Source organism: Pteronotus mesoamericanus, unplaced genomic scaffold, assembly GCF_021234165.1.
Source record: "Pteronotus mesoamericanus isolate MK-2021 breed Mesoamerican mustached bat unplaced genomic scaffold, CSHL_Meso_final contig_291, whole genome shotgun sequence".
Classification (NCBI taxonomy): domain Eukaryota; kingdom Metazoa; phylum Chordata; class Mammalia; order Chiroptera; family Mormoopidae; genus Pteronotus; species Pteronotus mesoamericanus.
This window is the reverse complement of record NW_026555124.1, coordinates 387,408-405,750: the sequence shown is the minus strand read 5'-3', so window position 1 is coordinate 405,750 and position 18,343 is coordinate 387,408. Positions and strand designations below refer to the sequence as shown.

General features: G+C 36.0%; 1 protein-coding gene across 1 annotated transcript in view; it reads left to right on the top strand.

The window, feature by feature from the left end:
* Positions 1–18,343, top strand: part of SANBR (SANT and BTB domain regulator of CSR) — a 54,135-nt gene that overhangs the window by 12,770 nt on the left and 23,022 nt on the right. Inside the window, exons 5-10 of the mRNA XM_054575371.1 lie at positions 768–1,006; positions 3,785–3,843; positions 5,221–5,381; positions 10,219–10,305; positions 10,414–10,524; positions 16,863–16,986. Of these exons, the coding sequence (XP_054431346.1) occupies positions 768–1,006; positions 3,785–3,843; positions 5,221–5,381; positions 10,219–10,305; positions 10,414–10,524; positions 16,863–16,986 (781 nt within the window). The remainder of the gene's footprint in view (positions 1–767; positions 1,007–3,784; positions 3,844–5,220; positions 5,382–10,218; positions 10,306–10,413; positions 10,525–16,862; positions 16,987–18,343) is intronic.

Genomic DNA, 18,343 nt, shown 5'->3' with positions numbered 1-18,343 from the left:
TTATTTTTAAAATATGTAAATAACCACATTCAAGTCTTAAAGAATTCTTTAACTATATTTACTAATTTATATTTAGTGAATGCCTGGCAAACTTTCTTGCTGTTAAAAATAAGTAAGTTGCCATGCTAATTTTTTTATGCTTTAATGAATAATTTTAACTGTGTTTTTTTCTACTTATTACTAGTAAGAAAATTTTAATATTTAACTTTATCTCCTTCCCAGGCCCATAGTCATGTAAAAGTGCTGTTTTATGTTCATCACAAGAATTAGAATGTATTATATAATTTTTCTTGGTGAATTGGTATTTTCTAGAATTTTATAAGTTACTTATAACTTGAAAATAATATACAGGGTACAGCACAAATAACACCCCTTTTTTAATACAAAATCTTTTATTACAAAATCATAGGCGTGTAATTTCCTCACATAACGATATCACACTCAAGCACACTATATGACATTTTAGGTGAATGTTTAAATTAAAACTATAAATTATTATACCCATATATATTGCTACCAAACACACTCAAGCAGGTGTTACTTCTGCCGGACCCTGTATTTAAACCCTATAAATTATAAGTCCCATAGTAAAAATATTTCTGTTTGTTTTATTCTAGTTGCTCCACCTAAGATATGGATCAGATTAGCAAGACACTTAAATCCTATAATACTGATTTGTGGTCAGATCTTCAAAAATATGTCAATATGCTTGGCTCTTCTTCTAAAACTCTTAGTAATTTCATTTCTGTGTAACATTTTTTATGAAGGCCAAACATGGTGATCCATGTATGTGATGAAGCAAAAAACTTGAAAGAAGATTTTATTTGCCCACGAGATCTTTTGATATCAGAAATGAAGTACTTTGCTGAATATTTATCTATGGATGCCCAGCGCTGGGAAGAGGTGGACATTTCAGTTCATTGTGATGTTCAGATTTTCAACTGGTTGATAAAATATGTTAAAAGGAACACTAAGGAGAATAAAGATTGTGAGATGCCCACTTTAGGTAAAAGACAATTTATTACTTATTTTGTAATCATTAAATTTGTGTGTCACCTGGTGGTTGCTTCAGGCCAAACATGAAATGTGGAAAATTGCTTGAACATTAGTATTTGTACTCAGATTAGTAATTGCCCTTTAGGAAAGTGATACCTCATCTTTTTTAGTAAATTATAATGTATGTATGGCAACTGGACAGGTCTCTAGATCAGCAGTTCTATGGTACATGGGTACTGGAGTCCTGGAGAATCCTTTTAGAGAATCTACCAGGTCAAGGCAATTTGCATAATAATACACAAGATATAATTTGTCTTTATATGTTGACATTTGTTCAGGTGGTGCAGAAATAGAGGAAGGCAAAACTATTGCACTTTTAGAACACATGAGGGCTAGGTCAGCAAACTGTACTAGGAGTCACTGTATTCTTCAGCACCATGTGCTCCGAGTCAGAAGGAAAAAAAGAGGAAAATCCAGCTTCACTTAAGAATGCCCTTGATGAAGCTGGAAAAATTTTAATTTAATTAAGTCTTGACCCTCGAGCTTACATCTTTTCAATATTCTGTGAGGTGACACTGAAAGTGCACTTCCGCTGCACACCAAAGTATGTGGTGGCCTTGAGGAGAAACACTTAGGCAGTTGTTTGAGTTGCAAGCTAACCTAGTTGCTTTCTTAAAAAAAGAAATCCATTTTCACTTGAAAGAATAACTGACAGTCAAATTATGGTTATTTAAACTTAGGCATTTGGCAGATATTTTCTTGAAAATGAATTGAGTGAGCTGACCAGTTAAAGGGAAACAACTGCTAGTAGTGAGAATTAAAGTTTGGAAAACTTTTATGTGCTTTCATGTGCTTGACAGGTTCTTAATATTTAAATTCTTTTCTGATGAAACTTGTGATTTTTTTTTTCATATATTGTACAACGAAATGTTTAAACATTTGGAAGGTTTACATAACTCGTTGAACCAGTATTTTCCAAATGACCAATGCATGATATTAAAACAATCATACCTGGGTTAAAGATTAAAATCACAAGATAAATCAATGGGTTTTGAGGTAACATAACAGAAAAGTTTATTGATATGATCTCAGATCCCATTACAACTAACCTTTAGGAAGTACCATTTGCCAAAATTTGACGTAACATCAAAGACGACTACTCCCATATTGAATGTAGAACCAGATATGAGAATCCAGTGGTCTTCTATTAAGTTAGACATTGAAGAAATTTGGAAAAAATGTCAAACAGTGCTATTCTTCTCACTATAATTTTTTTCATTTTGTAAAATATAGTTACTTTCCATAAAAATATATAAACACATAATGAGTTTATTATTATTCTTTTTAAATGAATTAATAAATATTTTTTCTGTGTTAATTTCTAATATAGTAAATAGTAATAGACATAATCCATATAAACAAAAGCTCTTTAGGAGTTTCAGTTTTTAAGATTGCAAAGCAGTCTTGAGAGCAAAAGTTTGAGAACCTATTCTAGATGATAAGAAGAGTAATTACTAAGTAATCTTTCATTGGGCATAGAGTTATATGGGAACTCTCACTAGTGATTTAATAAAGTCTTTCCATGCACTAGAATTGCTGTTTATAGCAGAACCGAAATATTTCTAACTCTTATTAGTAAATGAACCTATGCAGACAGTATAAAAGTTTTCTGAGCAAATTTATAATTTATTACATTTTAATTATAAAATTTAATGGAAAGGCTGCTAGCAATCCTTAAATAAAAATGACAAGATGGTTAAATCAAACATTTCAGCCAATCAGAGTCCAGGGATTTCACACCATCCAGATATATATGTGTGAAGTAAAAATCAAAATACGTAGAGAGAAAAAAACTATTGTTTGATCCAGCACATTTATATGTATAATAAAGGTAAAAGGAGTAGAGCAAAACTAGTCACTGCATCTTCGACTTTAAGTCAGAGAATAGAAACGTAAACTTTTATAAAAGCAATGTTTATTCTAACCTAGAAAACTACCAAAGTGCTTAATTAAATCTCTGATAATCCACACATTGCTTATCTGGAATGGGTCATATTACAATTTCCTGAGGAACTTTTTCTATTTGAGACTCTTTAATCTAGAATTGTTATTTAAGGAAAGATTGGAGTACTTATTTTAATCATTGTTTGTATCATTCTTGAGGTGGAATGTTCTAGTACAATAATGGCAGAAATCAGAGGGTTTCTTTTTTTCTTAAATATATCTCATAGAACATGACTTAGGTTCACTAAAACAGTAGCATTAGCTGGCATACCCCTTTCCCTGGTTATGCCTCTGAAGGCTCACTCAGCCTGCCTTCAGGAAGTAACTTTAGTACTTCTACAGGAAGTATAAATTTTATATTATCTTTCAGAATTATTTTCAGTAAGAATTTGTTCATAACAAGCATTGAACTGCTTTTGAAATAACTAATAACAGGGACTCTCATTAATCATTTAAAAAAGTTTCACACTGATTTTTGTATGATGAATTGTATTCTTAATTTTAATTATCGTCTTTCCTGGTTTAGTTAAGAAGTTTGCATATGTCTTATTTTAGCTAGAGTCCTTTCATTTGATGTGACTAATTCCAGGACAATTTACTCTGTACTTTCTCTATACCCTAAGTTTGAACATTGAATTTTCTTTCTTTGATATATGTAAACCATAGTAAGTTTATCTTGAATTGTTCTTATTAAAGTATCATCCTCTTTTAATTGGAAAAAGAGACTGTTCTAAGGAGATTGAGGTCCAATTCAAAAGGAGAATTTAATTTTTTTTTTTTTTAGAGCCAGGAAATGCCATTTCAATTCTTATTTCTTCAGAGTTTTTGAAAATGGATTCATTGGTAAGTATTAATAAAGATTTAAGTTTTTCTGTTCACCCATGCTTGATTTAACATTTAACTTGATTTTTCCTTCAAATGTTAGAAAATTCTAAGGCATCTTTCTGAATTAATTGTTAATTCAAGAATGATTCCATTAGAATAAACTGCTCATGATTGAAGATATTTTGTTCTGTTGTAAAAGGTGTGGAGGCTACTATCTATCATTTGTATATGATGCCTATAAAGCAAGCAATTTATCCTCAAGGAGTAGCTCTCTTTTGCATTAGATGAAACTAAACAGAATTAACTTTACCCTAAAAGCAAGTTTGCTCTAAATTAAATGAAAACTAATTGGAATATATTTGTTTCACTATTTAAGTAATTTCTTAATGCTAATTTGTGTCTTTCATTTATAGGTCAACAAATTAAGAATGAATACCCAACTATTAAACAGTATGATTTTGTACGTGTAAATCAAATGTTCATATCTATTGTTTAAGAGTAGTTGATTAAACATAAAAGCACAATGTATATACATATCAAGCTTTAACATTAAATATACTTTTTTTATTTAATGAACTTATCATTCAAATGTTTTTATGTGTTTGTATGGGTTTACTGTAAATAATATTTGCTTTTAGTCCCTAATAAAACTACACAGGGCAGAATACTCCTTTGCTATGTTAATGGATGTGAAATTTGTTTGTTTATTCGATAGTTTGATGTTTTACTAGTTCTGTCTATTCTTTCTCCTCCTTACTTCCTCCCCCATTCAGTTGCTTCAGAGAAATAGTAATTGCTTCAGGGAAAGGTTACAGAAAAAAAAGTAGTCCTTAATATTTGCATTTTGAAATCTAAGCCCTGGAGGATAATTTTTATGCTATAAGCAAAACATTTTCAAGAAAACAATGTTAATTTTCCCCAGAACCCAAATCCACCTCAAAAAGTAAATAAATAATACCCTCAGGTTAGAGAAAGGGAAGTCAGAGACCACCCACAACAGGTCTGAGAAATCCCTGAAGTGACTGGTACTTTGTTTTGTGCTACTTCAGAGAAACAGAAACTTAAAATTGTAACTAAGTTTAGTGATAGAAAGTCAGATATCCTGTACACTTGAGATTGTGGACTAAGATTTATATCTACCACAACCATGAAAGATGCTCACTGCATCTTTAAGAAGGTTGAAATGATTTTTTCTAGCTATGTATATACGTTGGCACGAATTTGACCTACTGGGACACTTTGGAACAGTGTAGATACCCAAAAAGGAAAAACCAGGCAGTACCTAGCCATACATGTATAAAGCTTTTAATGAGTTTTATCTTTGGAAGATACTGATATGACATTATCCTTCATGCTACTATTTTCATCATTCATTTTCTATTCTGTGTTTTTTAGGTTGAACAGTGTATTCAGTATTGCCACAAAAATATGAATGCCATAGTAGCTACCCCATGCAACATGAATTGTATTAATGCAAATCTTCTTACACGTATAGCTGATCTGTTCACACACAATGAAGTTGATGATTTAAAGGACAAGAAAGATAAGTTTAGGAGGTAATTTTTAATTTTAAATCTAGTATCTCTATTAGAAAAAATATATTATTTCTATTTCATTTTAGTAAAATTTAGTAGATTATATTTAGAAATATATTTCCATTTTATTATAAATGAAGTAAAATTTATCCAGAGCCAATAGCTTAAGGTAAAAATTAGTAATTAATTACTTATTTTGTCTAATGTACATACAAGCTTATTGTGGCAGTGAATTATGTGAAAAATTATTAAGATAGGCCTTAGTATAAAAGAGAAGAGTGGTGTGAGGTGGGGTCTGCAGTGGTCATATCATTTAGGGGCTGTTTAGGCATAGCAAGGAGTATATACTTTATTCTAAATATGAATGGAAGCAGAGGAGTGGCATGATCTGATCTGTTAAGAAATCATTTTGGCCCTAACTGGTGTGCCTTAATTGGTTGGGTATCATTCTGCAAAGTGAAAAGTACCAATTCAATTCCCAGTCAGGGCACGTGCCTGGTTTGCAGGTCCCCAGTCAGGGTGCATATGAGAAGCAACCAATCAATGTTTCTCTCCCTCTTTTTCTCCCTCCCTTTCTCTCTCCCTTCCCCTCTTTCTAAAAATAAATAACTAAAATCTAAAAAAGAAAAAATCATTTTGGTTGCTATGTGGAGAATAGATTGAAGGAAATAAGAAGTGAAGAGACCTATTAGGAAGCTAAGGCAGTAGTCCGGTGAGAGACAAAAGGGTTGGGACCAGAGTGGAAGAAATGGAGCTGGAAAGAAGTAGAAAGATTTATGGTAGGTTATTAGAAAGAGTTGACAGTCCATTCAAGATGGCAACGGAGGCAGACATGGCTCGCCTCTTTGCACAGCCACATCAAAATTACAACTAAAGTATAAAACAACCATCAATCAGTAACATCAGAAACTGAGTTGAATGAAAGTCTGACAACTATGGAATTGAAGAAACCATATCCATCCAGCCTGGTAGGAGGGGCGCAATTGTGAAACTGGTTGGCCCCAAACCCACGTGGATAAAAATTCAGGAGGGATATCTTGGAAGCAAGGAGTCCCACACCCACACTAGGCCCCTCCAGCCCAGGGTTCCAGTGCCAGGAAAATAAGTCCTTACAACTTCGGGCTACAAAAATCAGCAGGGATTGAGTCAGTAGAGGAGGCTGCTGGAGCCCAAAGTAGTTCCTCTTGGGAAACCCACACATGGACTCACCTACTCAGACTCGCTCCCTCTGAGCTCCAGCACTGAGGTGGCAGTTTGAAGGGTACCAGTGATATACAGAGAGAGACTGAAGGGTCTGGTATCAGGGTAAAGAGAGGCCGTTGTCCCTTTGCTGAGCACTCCACGCCCACAAAGCCAGTACACTGGTGCCTTATCTGAGACTGTCAGTCTTGCTAACACTGTGTGACCCACCTTGGAAATCTACAGAAGCTCTACCCCACTGAACTTATGGGTCCACTCAAGCTGCTTTTCTATAAGAATGGCTGGTCTTGGCTGCTAAATCCTATCAAACAAGCAAGAGCTGGCTTCAGTGAGATATAGAGGCAGCTAGATTAAAGTCACAGCTTGGCTTCATCTGGGAATCTCTAAACCCAGGGCAAGGAGCAGCCATCTCAGATTGTTTTACAGCTCAGTCAGGATGGCCCTGGGAAAAACATGGGTAGGGGCTTACCTTGGCCTGCACCACCCAGGAAACCCCAGGGCCAGCGCACCCAGTGGACAGCCACAGACCAAGTCAGAGTACCACCATCCTGCCCCTGCACAGCTGATCCTATGTGGAGGGCGGAGGTTGGTGATCAGTGGTTGCACGCAGTGCTTGTAGCTGACTGGCCTGGGTATATCCCTCCCCACTGATCTGCCAACAGCATCCAAGGCTCAACTATAAGAGGAAGGTATATTCAGCCCATACAAAGGGCAAACCACGAGTACCCAGCTTGGCTGATAGGGGAGGCTGTGCCACTAGACCCTACAGGACACTTACTGTGTTAAACCACACTACCAAGACACAGAGTCAAAGCAGCTCTACCTAATACATAGAAATAAACACAGGGAGCTACCAAAATGAGGAGACAAAGAAACATGGCCCAAATGAAAGGCCAAATCAACGCTCCAGAAAAAGATCTAAACGAAATAGAGATAAGCAATCTATCAGGTGCAGAGTTCAAAACACTGGTTATAAGCAAGCTTGAAGAACTTAGGGAGGACCTCAACAGCATAAAAAAGATCGAGTCAGAAACAAAGGATACACTAATTGAAATAACAATTTACAGGGAAACAACAGTAGGGTGGATGAAGCCAAGAATCAAATCAATGATTTGTAACATAAGGAAGCAAAAAACAACCATGCAGAACAACAAGAAAAAAGAATCCAAAAAAACTAGGGTAGTATAAACAACCTCTGAGACAACTTTAGGAGGCCCAACATTTGCCTCATGAGTGCCAGAAGAAGAGAAAGAGCAAGAAATTGGAAATCTACTTGAAAATATAGTGAAAGAAAACTTCCCTAATTTGGTGAAGGAGATAGACATGCAAGTCCAGGAAGCACAGAGTCCCAAACAAGATGGAGGCAAAGAGGCTCACTCCAGGACATATCATTATTAAAAGGCCAAAGGTTAAAGATAAAGAGGCTCTTAAAAGGAAGAGAAAAGAAGTTAGTTACTGGAACGTTGCCAGATGGGAGGGGACAGGAGGAGAATAGGTGAAGAGTTGAGGGGAGTAAGAAGTACAAACGGGTAGTTACAGAATAGCCATGGGGATGTAAAGTATAGTATAGGAAATGGAGTAGCCAAGGAGCTGATACGCATGACCCATGGACATGAACAATGGTGGGGCATTGTCTGAGGGAGCAGGGAGCACTGGGTAGAGGCGGGGCAAAGGGGGAAAAAAATCAAGACAACTATAATAGCATAATCAATAAAATACAATTTAACAAAGAAACCGTTGACAGATTTTCAAATGTAATGGTGTAGGAAGGGAGAATATGCTAGGGTAATTACTAAGTTTTAAGGTTGAGCAACTAAGTGGATGGTAGTGTCATTCACAGATAGTGGAAAGACTGAGGTGAGGGGAATGGAGAGTTGGGTTTGGCTCATGTTAAAATTATTTAATATATATTTAATATACTTTTAAACATCAGGTGGGATGGCAGGATGGATATACAAGTCTGAAGTTCAGGTTAAAGGTCAGGGCTTAAAATAGAAATGTAAGAGTAGATGAGGTTTGAAAACATGGAACAGGATGAGATTTCCTAGCAAGCCCTCCTTTTTCCACTGAATTGAAGGTGAATATATATGTGAGTTTTGTTTGTGAATTCTCCATTTTGTTCTGTTGACTTCTTCTTTGATACTTTTGTCAGTAGCACACTGTCTTAATTGTAGTAGCTTTATAATATTTTTTGGTATCTAAATTCTCCAGCTTTTCCTTTCCTGGAGATTGCTGTTTTAGCCATTTTAGGTTTCTTGAATTTTCATGTAAACTTTATAATCAGCCTACCCATTTTATCTTTCTCTCTCCTGCATACACACATGCGCACATACCTGCTAGAATAATTTGGGGTTAATATTGAGCCTGTAGATTTATGAAAATTTGACATCTTAATAATATTAAGTCATTCAGTCCATAACATGGTATAGTATAACCCTTCATTTATTTTAGCAATGTTTTATGATTTTCAGTGGAGAGTTTTTTTCATTTCTTATTAAATTTATTCTTGGACATTTGATTTTTGGGTCCTGCTGTAAATCTATTTTTTATTTATTTAACTTTCTAATTGTTAGCAAGAGAGTATCAGTAAAGACTATACAACATTTAGAAGTTCAATAGAGGAGTGACACCAGTAAGGGGCCTGAGAAGGGACCAGTGGGTTGAAGGAAAAAGAGTTTCAAACAGGAAGGAGTGATTAAGTGATCAAATGAGTAGAATGCTGCCACCATGTCGAGTAAGGTGAGGACAGAGATGTGACCAGTTGGATTTAGTTAACTTTTTTCCAGATGGTTTGCTCTGAACAATTGCTGAAAAATTTAGTAGTAGCAATTGGGGATAGGTAGGCTCAATAAAACATTTTTTTTAAGGAAAGAAATATTAGATTATGTTTATTTGCTGACCAGGGTGATTCATGAGAGTGAGAGGAATTGATAATGTATGAGGGTGATCCCAAAGTTTAGTCCTTAAGGTAAGTGGGACAGAGGAGAATTATCTAAGAGCTAAATACTTAAAAATGGACCAGGGTCCTAAATCTGGATCTGGCCTTTAATAGCAAACATTACATAAGGGAAAAAGGAGACAGGACAGTAAACTAGGAATAAATGACAATTAGTTTAATGAGCATTAATTAATTAGAAGATTTAATGTTCAGTCATTTCATGCATGAAAACAAAGTATTAACATTTATTGAATGCTTAATGCCTTGTCTGGCATTGTGTAAAAAATTATCTCATTTAATCCTCCCAAAAACTTATGAATTTGGAATTATTAAGCCCATTTTATGAATGAGAAAAAAACGTTAGAGAGATTAAGTTGTTAAAGATCACAGACTGCATTATTAGTAGACCCAGAATTGTTAAATTTCCAAAATCTTCAATTTTGAATATTCTGGTAACAAAAGACTAAAAGAGAGGTAATATTTCAGTCATATTTTTCTTGTGAAAATAGATCCGTGATCAAGCAGTTGTCATGAGAAGGTTTATTTACTTAGAACACTAAAGCTGTATTGTGTATTCCTAAAGAGAATTAATACATATAAGGATTTATTAATCTTATTTTCTATATATGCCGATAGATCAGCATTTGTTTTCATTGCTATTAAATAACTTTAGTAAAGTAGGTAGGGGAAATTAATTTGTTGATCATTTGTTGTTAATAGTAAACTGTTTTGTAAGAAGATTGAGAGACTATTTGATCCTGAGTACTTAAATCCAGATTCTCGGAATAATGCAGCAACATTATACAGGTATGGTGACATGTTTTTCCATGGTAGGCTATATGATGCAGCTAAATTCTTTATTTTACTACATTAAAAATTTTTTTTCTTGTGTTTTTAAATCTTTTTTTGTCATAGATGCTGTTTGTGTAAGAAACTTTTAACTAAAGAAACAGAGAGGAGAATTCCTTGCATTCCTGGAAAAATCAATGTGGATCGACATGGAAATATTGTGTACATTCACATAAGGTATAGTGAAAAAAATACAGCTTTTCAAATAGAAATTACTAGCGTATTTATAGAAGCGTAACTACTCCTAATAAGGAATAGGATATATTTTCTGCATGTGATCCAGCTTTGATTTAGAAAGATGCTACTTTCAAAACAAAGTTGTTTTAAAAGCTATATTTTATTAATTGGGTAAATATCAGTATACTTTTAAGTTTTAAAAGAGTGAAAATGGTCATGCATTTACCTCAAAAGATAATCTGATCAGTACCATTAAAATTATTTCTTTGCACTAACAGATTTTGTATAAATGTTATATTGAATTTGACAAGAGAATCAAGTTTACTTTCAAGTGAATATTGGTAAGTGAGGAAAATTGTCTTTAAAATTGAATTTTCTGGAGAAGCTTGTTGCCTTGCACAATCACATAAAAATTACAACTAAACTACAGAACAACTATTATTCAGAACTTCCAGAAATTGAGCTGAATGGAAGTCCTACAATGACAGAATTAAAGAAGAAACCACAATATTGAGACTAGTAGGAGGGGTGGAGACATGGAATGGGCTGGTCCCACATCCACGTGTAGCAGATAGAAATTAGGAGGGATATCTCGGGAGCAAGGGGACCCAGTCCCACACCAGACACCCAGCTCAGGGTTCCAGTGCCACAAAGATAAATCCCCGTAATTTCTAGCTGTAAAAACAAAGTGGGGACTGAGGCTGTAGAAGACAGAAACTTCTGGGTTACCAGGCAGTCCTTCTGAAAGGGCCCATACTCAGCCTTATTCAGACTTACTCCCTCTGAGCTCTAGCACCAGGGCAGCAGCTTAAAAAGTACCAGAAGCATATGGGGAGGAACTGAAGTGTCTGTCGTCGGGGCAAGAGCTGAGGGACAGTGGACAGCTTTCTTCCAGACACAAGTGCTGGCAGTGGCCATTGTTCCTTTTCAGAGCCCTCACCCCACTGCCACCCCCACACAGAGCTGGCAGGCAGGTACCATATCTGAGACTCCATTAACCAGGTTCACACTGTTTGCCCCACCCCCAGTGATTCCCTGAATGTCCATCCAACCCAGTTTTCAGGCCTACCTAAGCTGTTTCCAGTGGCTTTTCCATATGAGTGACGTCTTGGCTCATGCTTCAGATATTTCTAAATCTCTCAAACAAGCAGCATCTGGCCTCAGCAAACCCTGCACATCTTGCTAAGTGGCCCCAGGCCTACCACTAGCAGCAGCTGGCCTTGATTCACAGCTTGGCTTCACTTGAGCACCTCCAAGCCCCGCACAATTAGCAGCCTTCTGCAGATCACTTTCTAGCTTATGCCAGGTGGCCCCAGACAGAACACAGGCAGTGGCTGACCTCAGCCTGCACCATCTGGGAAGCACCAGAGCCTGCACACTCACTGGACAGCTACAGACCACATTGGAGCACCACTACCGAAACACTTCCACAAGTGACACACTCAAGGGGAGAACTCAGTGGGCACCAGAGCCCTACTGAACTAAGTCCTGCTGTGTGGAGTGGCCTCTGAACAGCTGATCCTGCACAGTAGTCAGAGGTTGGTGGTCAGCAGTCATAGCCAGTCCTTGCAGCCGATTGGCCTGGGTAAATCCCTCCCATTGACCTGCCAACAGCAATCAAAACTTAACTACAAAAGGAGAGTGTACACAGCCCACATGGTGGGCGACCTCGAGTACTCAGCTTGGGTGATAGAGAAGGCTGTGCCATTGGACTCTACATGACACCTGCTACATTAGGCCACTTTACCAAACCAGGGAGTCATAGCAGCTCTACCTAATACACAGAAATAAACACAGTGAAGCTGTCAAGTGAGGAGACAAAACAGGGTCCAAATGAAAGAAGAGAACAAAACTCCAGAAGAACTAAACAAAATGGAGACAAGCAACCAACTAGATGCAGAGTTCAAAACATTGGTTATTAGGATGCCCAATGAACTTAGGGGAAGAGTAGATGAATTCAAACATAATTTCAACAGCACTGAAAAGGACATGGGAAGAAAGCATAAAAAAAAAGTCAGAAATGAAGGATACACTAGTTGAAATGAAGAAGAATTTACAGGGGATCAACAGTAGAGTGGATGGAGCCGAGAATCAAATCAATTTTTGGATAAACAAGAAACACCGAATCAAAACAGTGAGAAGAAAAAAGAATCCACCAAAAAATGAGGATAGTGTAATGAGCTTCTGGCACAACTTCAAGCAAACCAACATTCACATCATGGGTGTGGCTACAAAGAGGAGATAGAGAGCAATAAATTGAAAACCTATTTGAAAAAATAATGACAGAAAACTTCCCTAACTTGGTGAAGGATATAGACATACAAGTCCAGGAAGCATGATAGTCCCAAAAAAGATGGACCCAAAGAGGCCCACACCAAGACACATCATAATTAAAATGCCAAAGGTTAAAGACAAAGAGAAAATCGTAAGAGCAGCAAGAGAAAAACAGTTAGTTACCTATAAGGGAGTGTCAGCTGCTTTCTCAAAAGAAACTGCAGACTAGAAGGGATTGGCAAGAAACATTCCAAGTGATGAAAAGTAAGGACCTACAACAAAGGTTACTCTACTAAACAAAATGGAGACAAGCAACCAACTAGATGCAGAGTTCAAAGCACTAGTTATTAGGATGCCCAGTGATATCATTTAGAATTGATGGTCAGATAAATTGTTTTCCAGGCAAGAGAAAGACTAAAGGAGTCCATCTTCACCAAACCATCATTACATGAAATGTTAAAGGGACTTATTTAAGAAAAAGGAGATCAAAACTATGAACATTAAAAAGGCAACAAATTCAGCCCTGGCTGGTGTGGCTCACTGGATTGAATACTGTCCCGCGAACAGAAGGGTCACCAATTCAATTCCAAGTCAGGGCACATGCCTAGGTTGCAGGCCAGGTCCCCAGTTGGGGGTGTGCAAGAGGCAAGTGACTGATGTATCTCTTGTGCATCAATGTTTCTCTCCCTCTGTGTCTCCTTCCCTTCCCCTCTCTCTAAAAATGAATAAATAAATCTTTAAAAAATAAAAAACCAACAAATTTACAACTATCAACAACTGGATCTTAAAAAATAAAGAACAAACTAAGCTATCAGAACAGGAACAGAATCATAGGTATGAAGATCATTTGGAGGGTTATCAGCTGGGAGGGGGAAGGGGGAGAATGGGGGAAAGGGTGAAGGAATTAAAAAGCATAATTGGTAGGTACAAAATAGACAGGAGGTGTTAAGAATAGTACAGTAAGGGGAGAGGGAAGGGTCAATCAAGTCAAGGAACGTGTATAAAGGATCCATGGACAAAGACAACAAGGAGGGAGGATTGAATGTAGGAGGTGGGAGGTGAGCAGGGCAGGAGAGAGTAATGGGGGGAAAATGGGGACAACTGTAATTGAACAACACTTTCTAAAAAGTAAAATAAAAAAGTATAGGAATTGGAGAAGCCAAAGAACTTACATGTATGACCTATGGACATGAACTAAGGAGGGGGGGATTCCTGGAGTGATGGGGGGTACCAGGCAGAGTTGGGCAAAGGGGTAAAATTGGGACAACTCTAATGACATAATCAATAAGATATACTTAAAAAACAATGGAATCTAAAAAACAAAATAAGCAGACAAGCAGAATTATAGATCCAGAGAATGGTTTGATGGTTGCCAGGTGGGAGGTGAGTCAGTGGGCACTGGCGAAAAAGGTGAAGGTATAACGAAGTAAAAATTTGTAGTTTCAGAATAGTCATGGGGATATAAAGTACAGCAGAGGGAACAGAGTAGCCAAAGAACATATATGTCCCTGGCTGGTATGGCTCAGTGGATTGAGCTCTGGCCAAAAGGGTCACTGGTTTGGTTCCCAGTCAGGACACATGCCTGGGTTGTGGGCCAGGTCCCCAGTAGGGGGCGCATGAGAGGCAACCACACATTGATGTTTCTCTCCCTCTCTTTCTCCCTCCCTCCCCGCTCTCTAAAAATAAAAATAAAGAACATATATGCATAACCCATGGACATGGATAGTGGTGTGCGGTTTGCCTGAATGAATGTGGGGGATGGAGGAGGCAAAGGGGGAAATACTGGACAACTGTAATAGTATAACCAATAAAATGTAATTTAAAAATAATAAAATTGAATTTTCCATAATCTATTTATTCTTCATATTTTGTCAGTATTCCATTAATACATAGTTCTTTTTTATTCTCCTTTAAGTTGAAAACCAGTTCTCATTGAGTTGCAGGGAGAGTGTTGTAAAATGGTATGTCTCAAAAAAGCAAAAACTTTAAAATATATGAGGTCTGTCCAGAAAAAGTCCAGCCATTGTTAATATAACAAGAACGTTGTGCACCACATGGATGTCACCTGGCAGCCAAGAAGAGTGAACTGGAATGCACATGTGTGAATAATGATGATGTCACTGTACTAGTCAGTGGAGGCAGTAGACACTGTAGAGTGAGCATGTGTACTGTGTGGCCATCACATTCAAAATGACTGAGCTAGTAGAGCGATAAATGTGCATATCAGATTTTGTGTTAAGCTTGAACATTCCTCTGCAGAAACTATTTGGATGATTCAGAAGGCCACAAATGGGGACAACTGGTGATTGACAGCTTCCTCACAACAATGTGACTGCTCATGTATCACTTCTCATGCAGAGTTTTTTGGCAAACCATCAAATCACCCAGGTGACTCAACCCCCCTACAGCTCAGATGTGGCACCCTGCAACTTCTGGCTTTTCCCAAAACTAAAATCACCTTTGAAAGGGAAGAGATTTCAGACCATCAGTGAGATTCAGGAAAATATGACTGGTCAGCTGATGGCTATTGGGAGAACTGTGTGAGGTCCCAAAGTACCTACTTTGAAGGGGGCTGAGATGACATTGTCCTATGTACAGTATGTCTTGTGTCTTGTGTCTTGTGTGTTCTTGAATAAATGTCTCTATTTTTAATGTTACATGGCTGGATACTTGGTGGACACACCTCGCTCTTATATATTCTCTGATGGTATCCTACTGCTAAGAATTTAGGAAAGAGGTAGTGAAAGCACTTAATAAAGATATTTATTGCTATATTGTTTATACTTTAATAAAGGAAACACCCAAATAACCAAACAAACTAGAATATATCCATACAATACTATATGTGTATAAAGTACATCTAATCAATTCTTAATGTGTAGCCTTGAGAATAATGTTGTAAAGGAATATATACCTACATATAAAGTTTTTAGTGGAAAATTAAGTGAAAAGAACAAAACTAGAAACATGTTCACTAAAATGTTAACTGTGGTGGTACATTTGAGTGGTAATATTATGGATGATTTTAATTTTCTTTTACTTGTTCTTTTTTCTGTATTAAAAATGTACAAATGTTAGAGTTCATATTTTAAACATTAGAACAGAAGTACAGAGAAACATATTTGCTAATATGAATAGCACAGTCAACTTTAAAATGTTATATTTTTATCTCCATGCAATAACCAGGCAATCTTTATTAGTTATTGTAAGCACCTGGGACTTCATAATTTTTGGCTTGAGACTTGATTCACCTTTAAAAAATTATGTCCATTCTGATAGTAATAACAATCATATAGTCTATATATATTCTGACAGTGGTAACTATGTGAGAAAATCGGTAGTAACTTCAACATCCATTTTTATTTTATTCAAAGTATTTTCCAACAGGTCAGCTATTGATAACATTTTTAAAATTGTCTTTAACTTAAAACATATGCCTGTGTAATTTGTAATAACATGATGGTATTTTGTTATTTGTTGAACTAAGGATAAAAATAACAAAAGTCTGAAAAGATTGAGGGACTTGGAAAAAATGGGAACTTGAATTACATATGTCTATAACAAATAGGGATTTAAGCCTTTGATATTTTTAAAGTTTATCTTATTTAACTTAAAAATGTATATTACCAAGAGCTGATTGTATATTACTCTATTACTCAATTACTAGAAAATGACTTTTGAGAATAATATAAAGAACTAACACATTAATGGAATTGTTTAGAATCACCAATTACATCTTATACAATATGTACAATTAGAATAAAGCAACATATGCTGAAGTCCCAAACATTAGTCTATTTAAACTATATTTAATTTATAACCCTTTATGTGGCTTAGCAAAATAATTTGGCAGTCAACCTTCTATACCTTTTCCTATTATCCACAGGGGGGAAAAAAAGGAATAAACAGACTCCAAAATGAAATTTTATCTACCATTCAGTGTAGCTCATCCCATTATTTGGGGAAAATTCTTGGTTATAGGCCACACATTTAAAAACATTTGCTCTAAACAATTGTTACTATTGCTTGCTTGTAAAATAATACAATTGAGGCTCTTTCCCCAGAGATAAGACTTGGGATGTTCATGAGTATTTGAATAGTCTTTTTGAAGAATTAAAATCTTGGAGAGATGTATATTGGCGCTTGTGGGGAACAGTCAACTGGCTAACTTGTTCGACATGTTGTCAGGTAAGTTTTTTAAAAACATCCTACTCTGCAAACATTGAGAGCAGGCTTTTTAGATATATGCTGTTCAATTAGTGTGTTTGGATGTGTTTTGACAATATCTGACATCTTTTTAAGAAATTAGTGGTAAAAACAGTGATGCTATTAAACATTGGTTACATCTGACTTAATTTCTCTTGCTAAATTTCTTCTTCCTTTTTATTTTCATTGTTGAAACAATCAGTAACTTGCCAAATTTTTAAAATACCAACAGGTTTTAAGTGACCAAATACTTTTTTTAAATGGAAAAATAAATTCTGAGTTCTTATTGCCTTCAGTTATTTCCAGCCCATGCTTCTCTGTTAGCCTATACATTTCTTTAGAAATCCAGAAACACCTTTGCAGAGAGGGTGCTATTGATATGTGCCCTTCTTGTTATACTAGTTGTGTTCCAAAAGAGTTTGTTTTCATTTTTTAATTAATGAAGTCTGTAATAAAAGCACAAGAAAGCTTGCCATTTAAAGGTACCTATAATAAAGCCTTTATAGAATAGATAGATAGATGTTTGTAGGTCACAATCATTCCTAGTTAGTCTTATATATAAATCCAGACTGTTCTACATAAAAATTTTTATGAATTCCTAATGTCTCTCTGCCCGCAGTAATTTTCCTCTCTCACTTGAGTAATGATTTTTGGTAAGAGGAAGGAAGAGCTCCTTATTAAAACCTTCGGAGTGAGATTTCTCAAACTGTAGAGCTTTATACCCTATAGACTCCCTATGTCCCCACAATTTTTAAAAATTGGATTTATTGAAGTAAAATTTATATACAGTAAAATTAATTTCTTTTATGAGGTTTGACAAACACAGTTATGTAACTACCACCACAATCAAAATATAGACCAATTCAATCACCCCAAAAATTCTTTTGTCCCTTTATAGTCAGTTCCTTCTCCTACCCCAGACTCTGGCAACCACTGATCTGTTTAAATGCCTTTATAATTTTGACTTTTCCAGAAAGTCAGACAACTAAAATTATACCATATTTAACTTTTTGAGTCCAACTTTTCTACCACTTAACAAAGTGAACTTGAAATGTTTATTCACCAGTGAAGGACTTTGTAAAGAAAGCAACTATAAACATTTTCTACAGGCTTTTATATGACTACAGGTTTTAATTTCTCTTGGGTAATAACCTAGAAGTAAGATCGCTGGATTGCATGGTAAATGTAAGCCTAGTAGTTTTCCTAAGTCCCTGAATTTGCATTCCTTCCGGCTTCATATGAGAGTTCTAGTTGCTCCACATCTTCGCTAGCACTTGATATTGTCAAGTTAGCTTTTTTTTTTTTAACTTAATAGGTGTGTAAGTGGTCCTTTTCACAG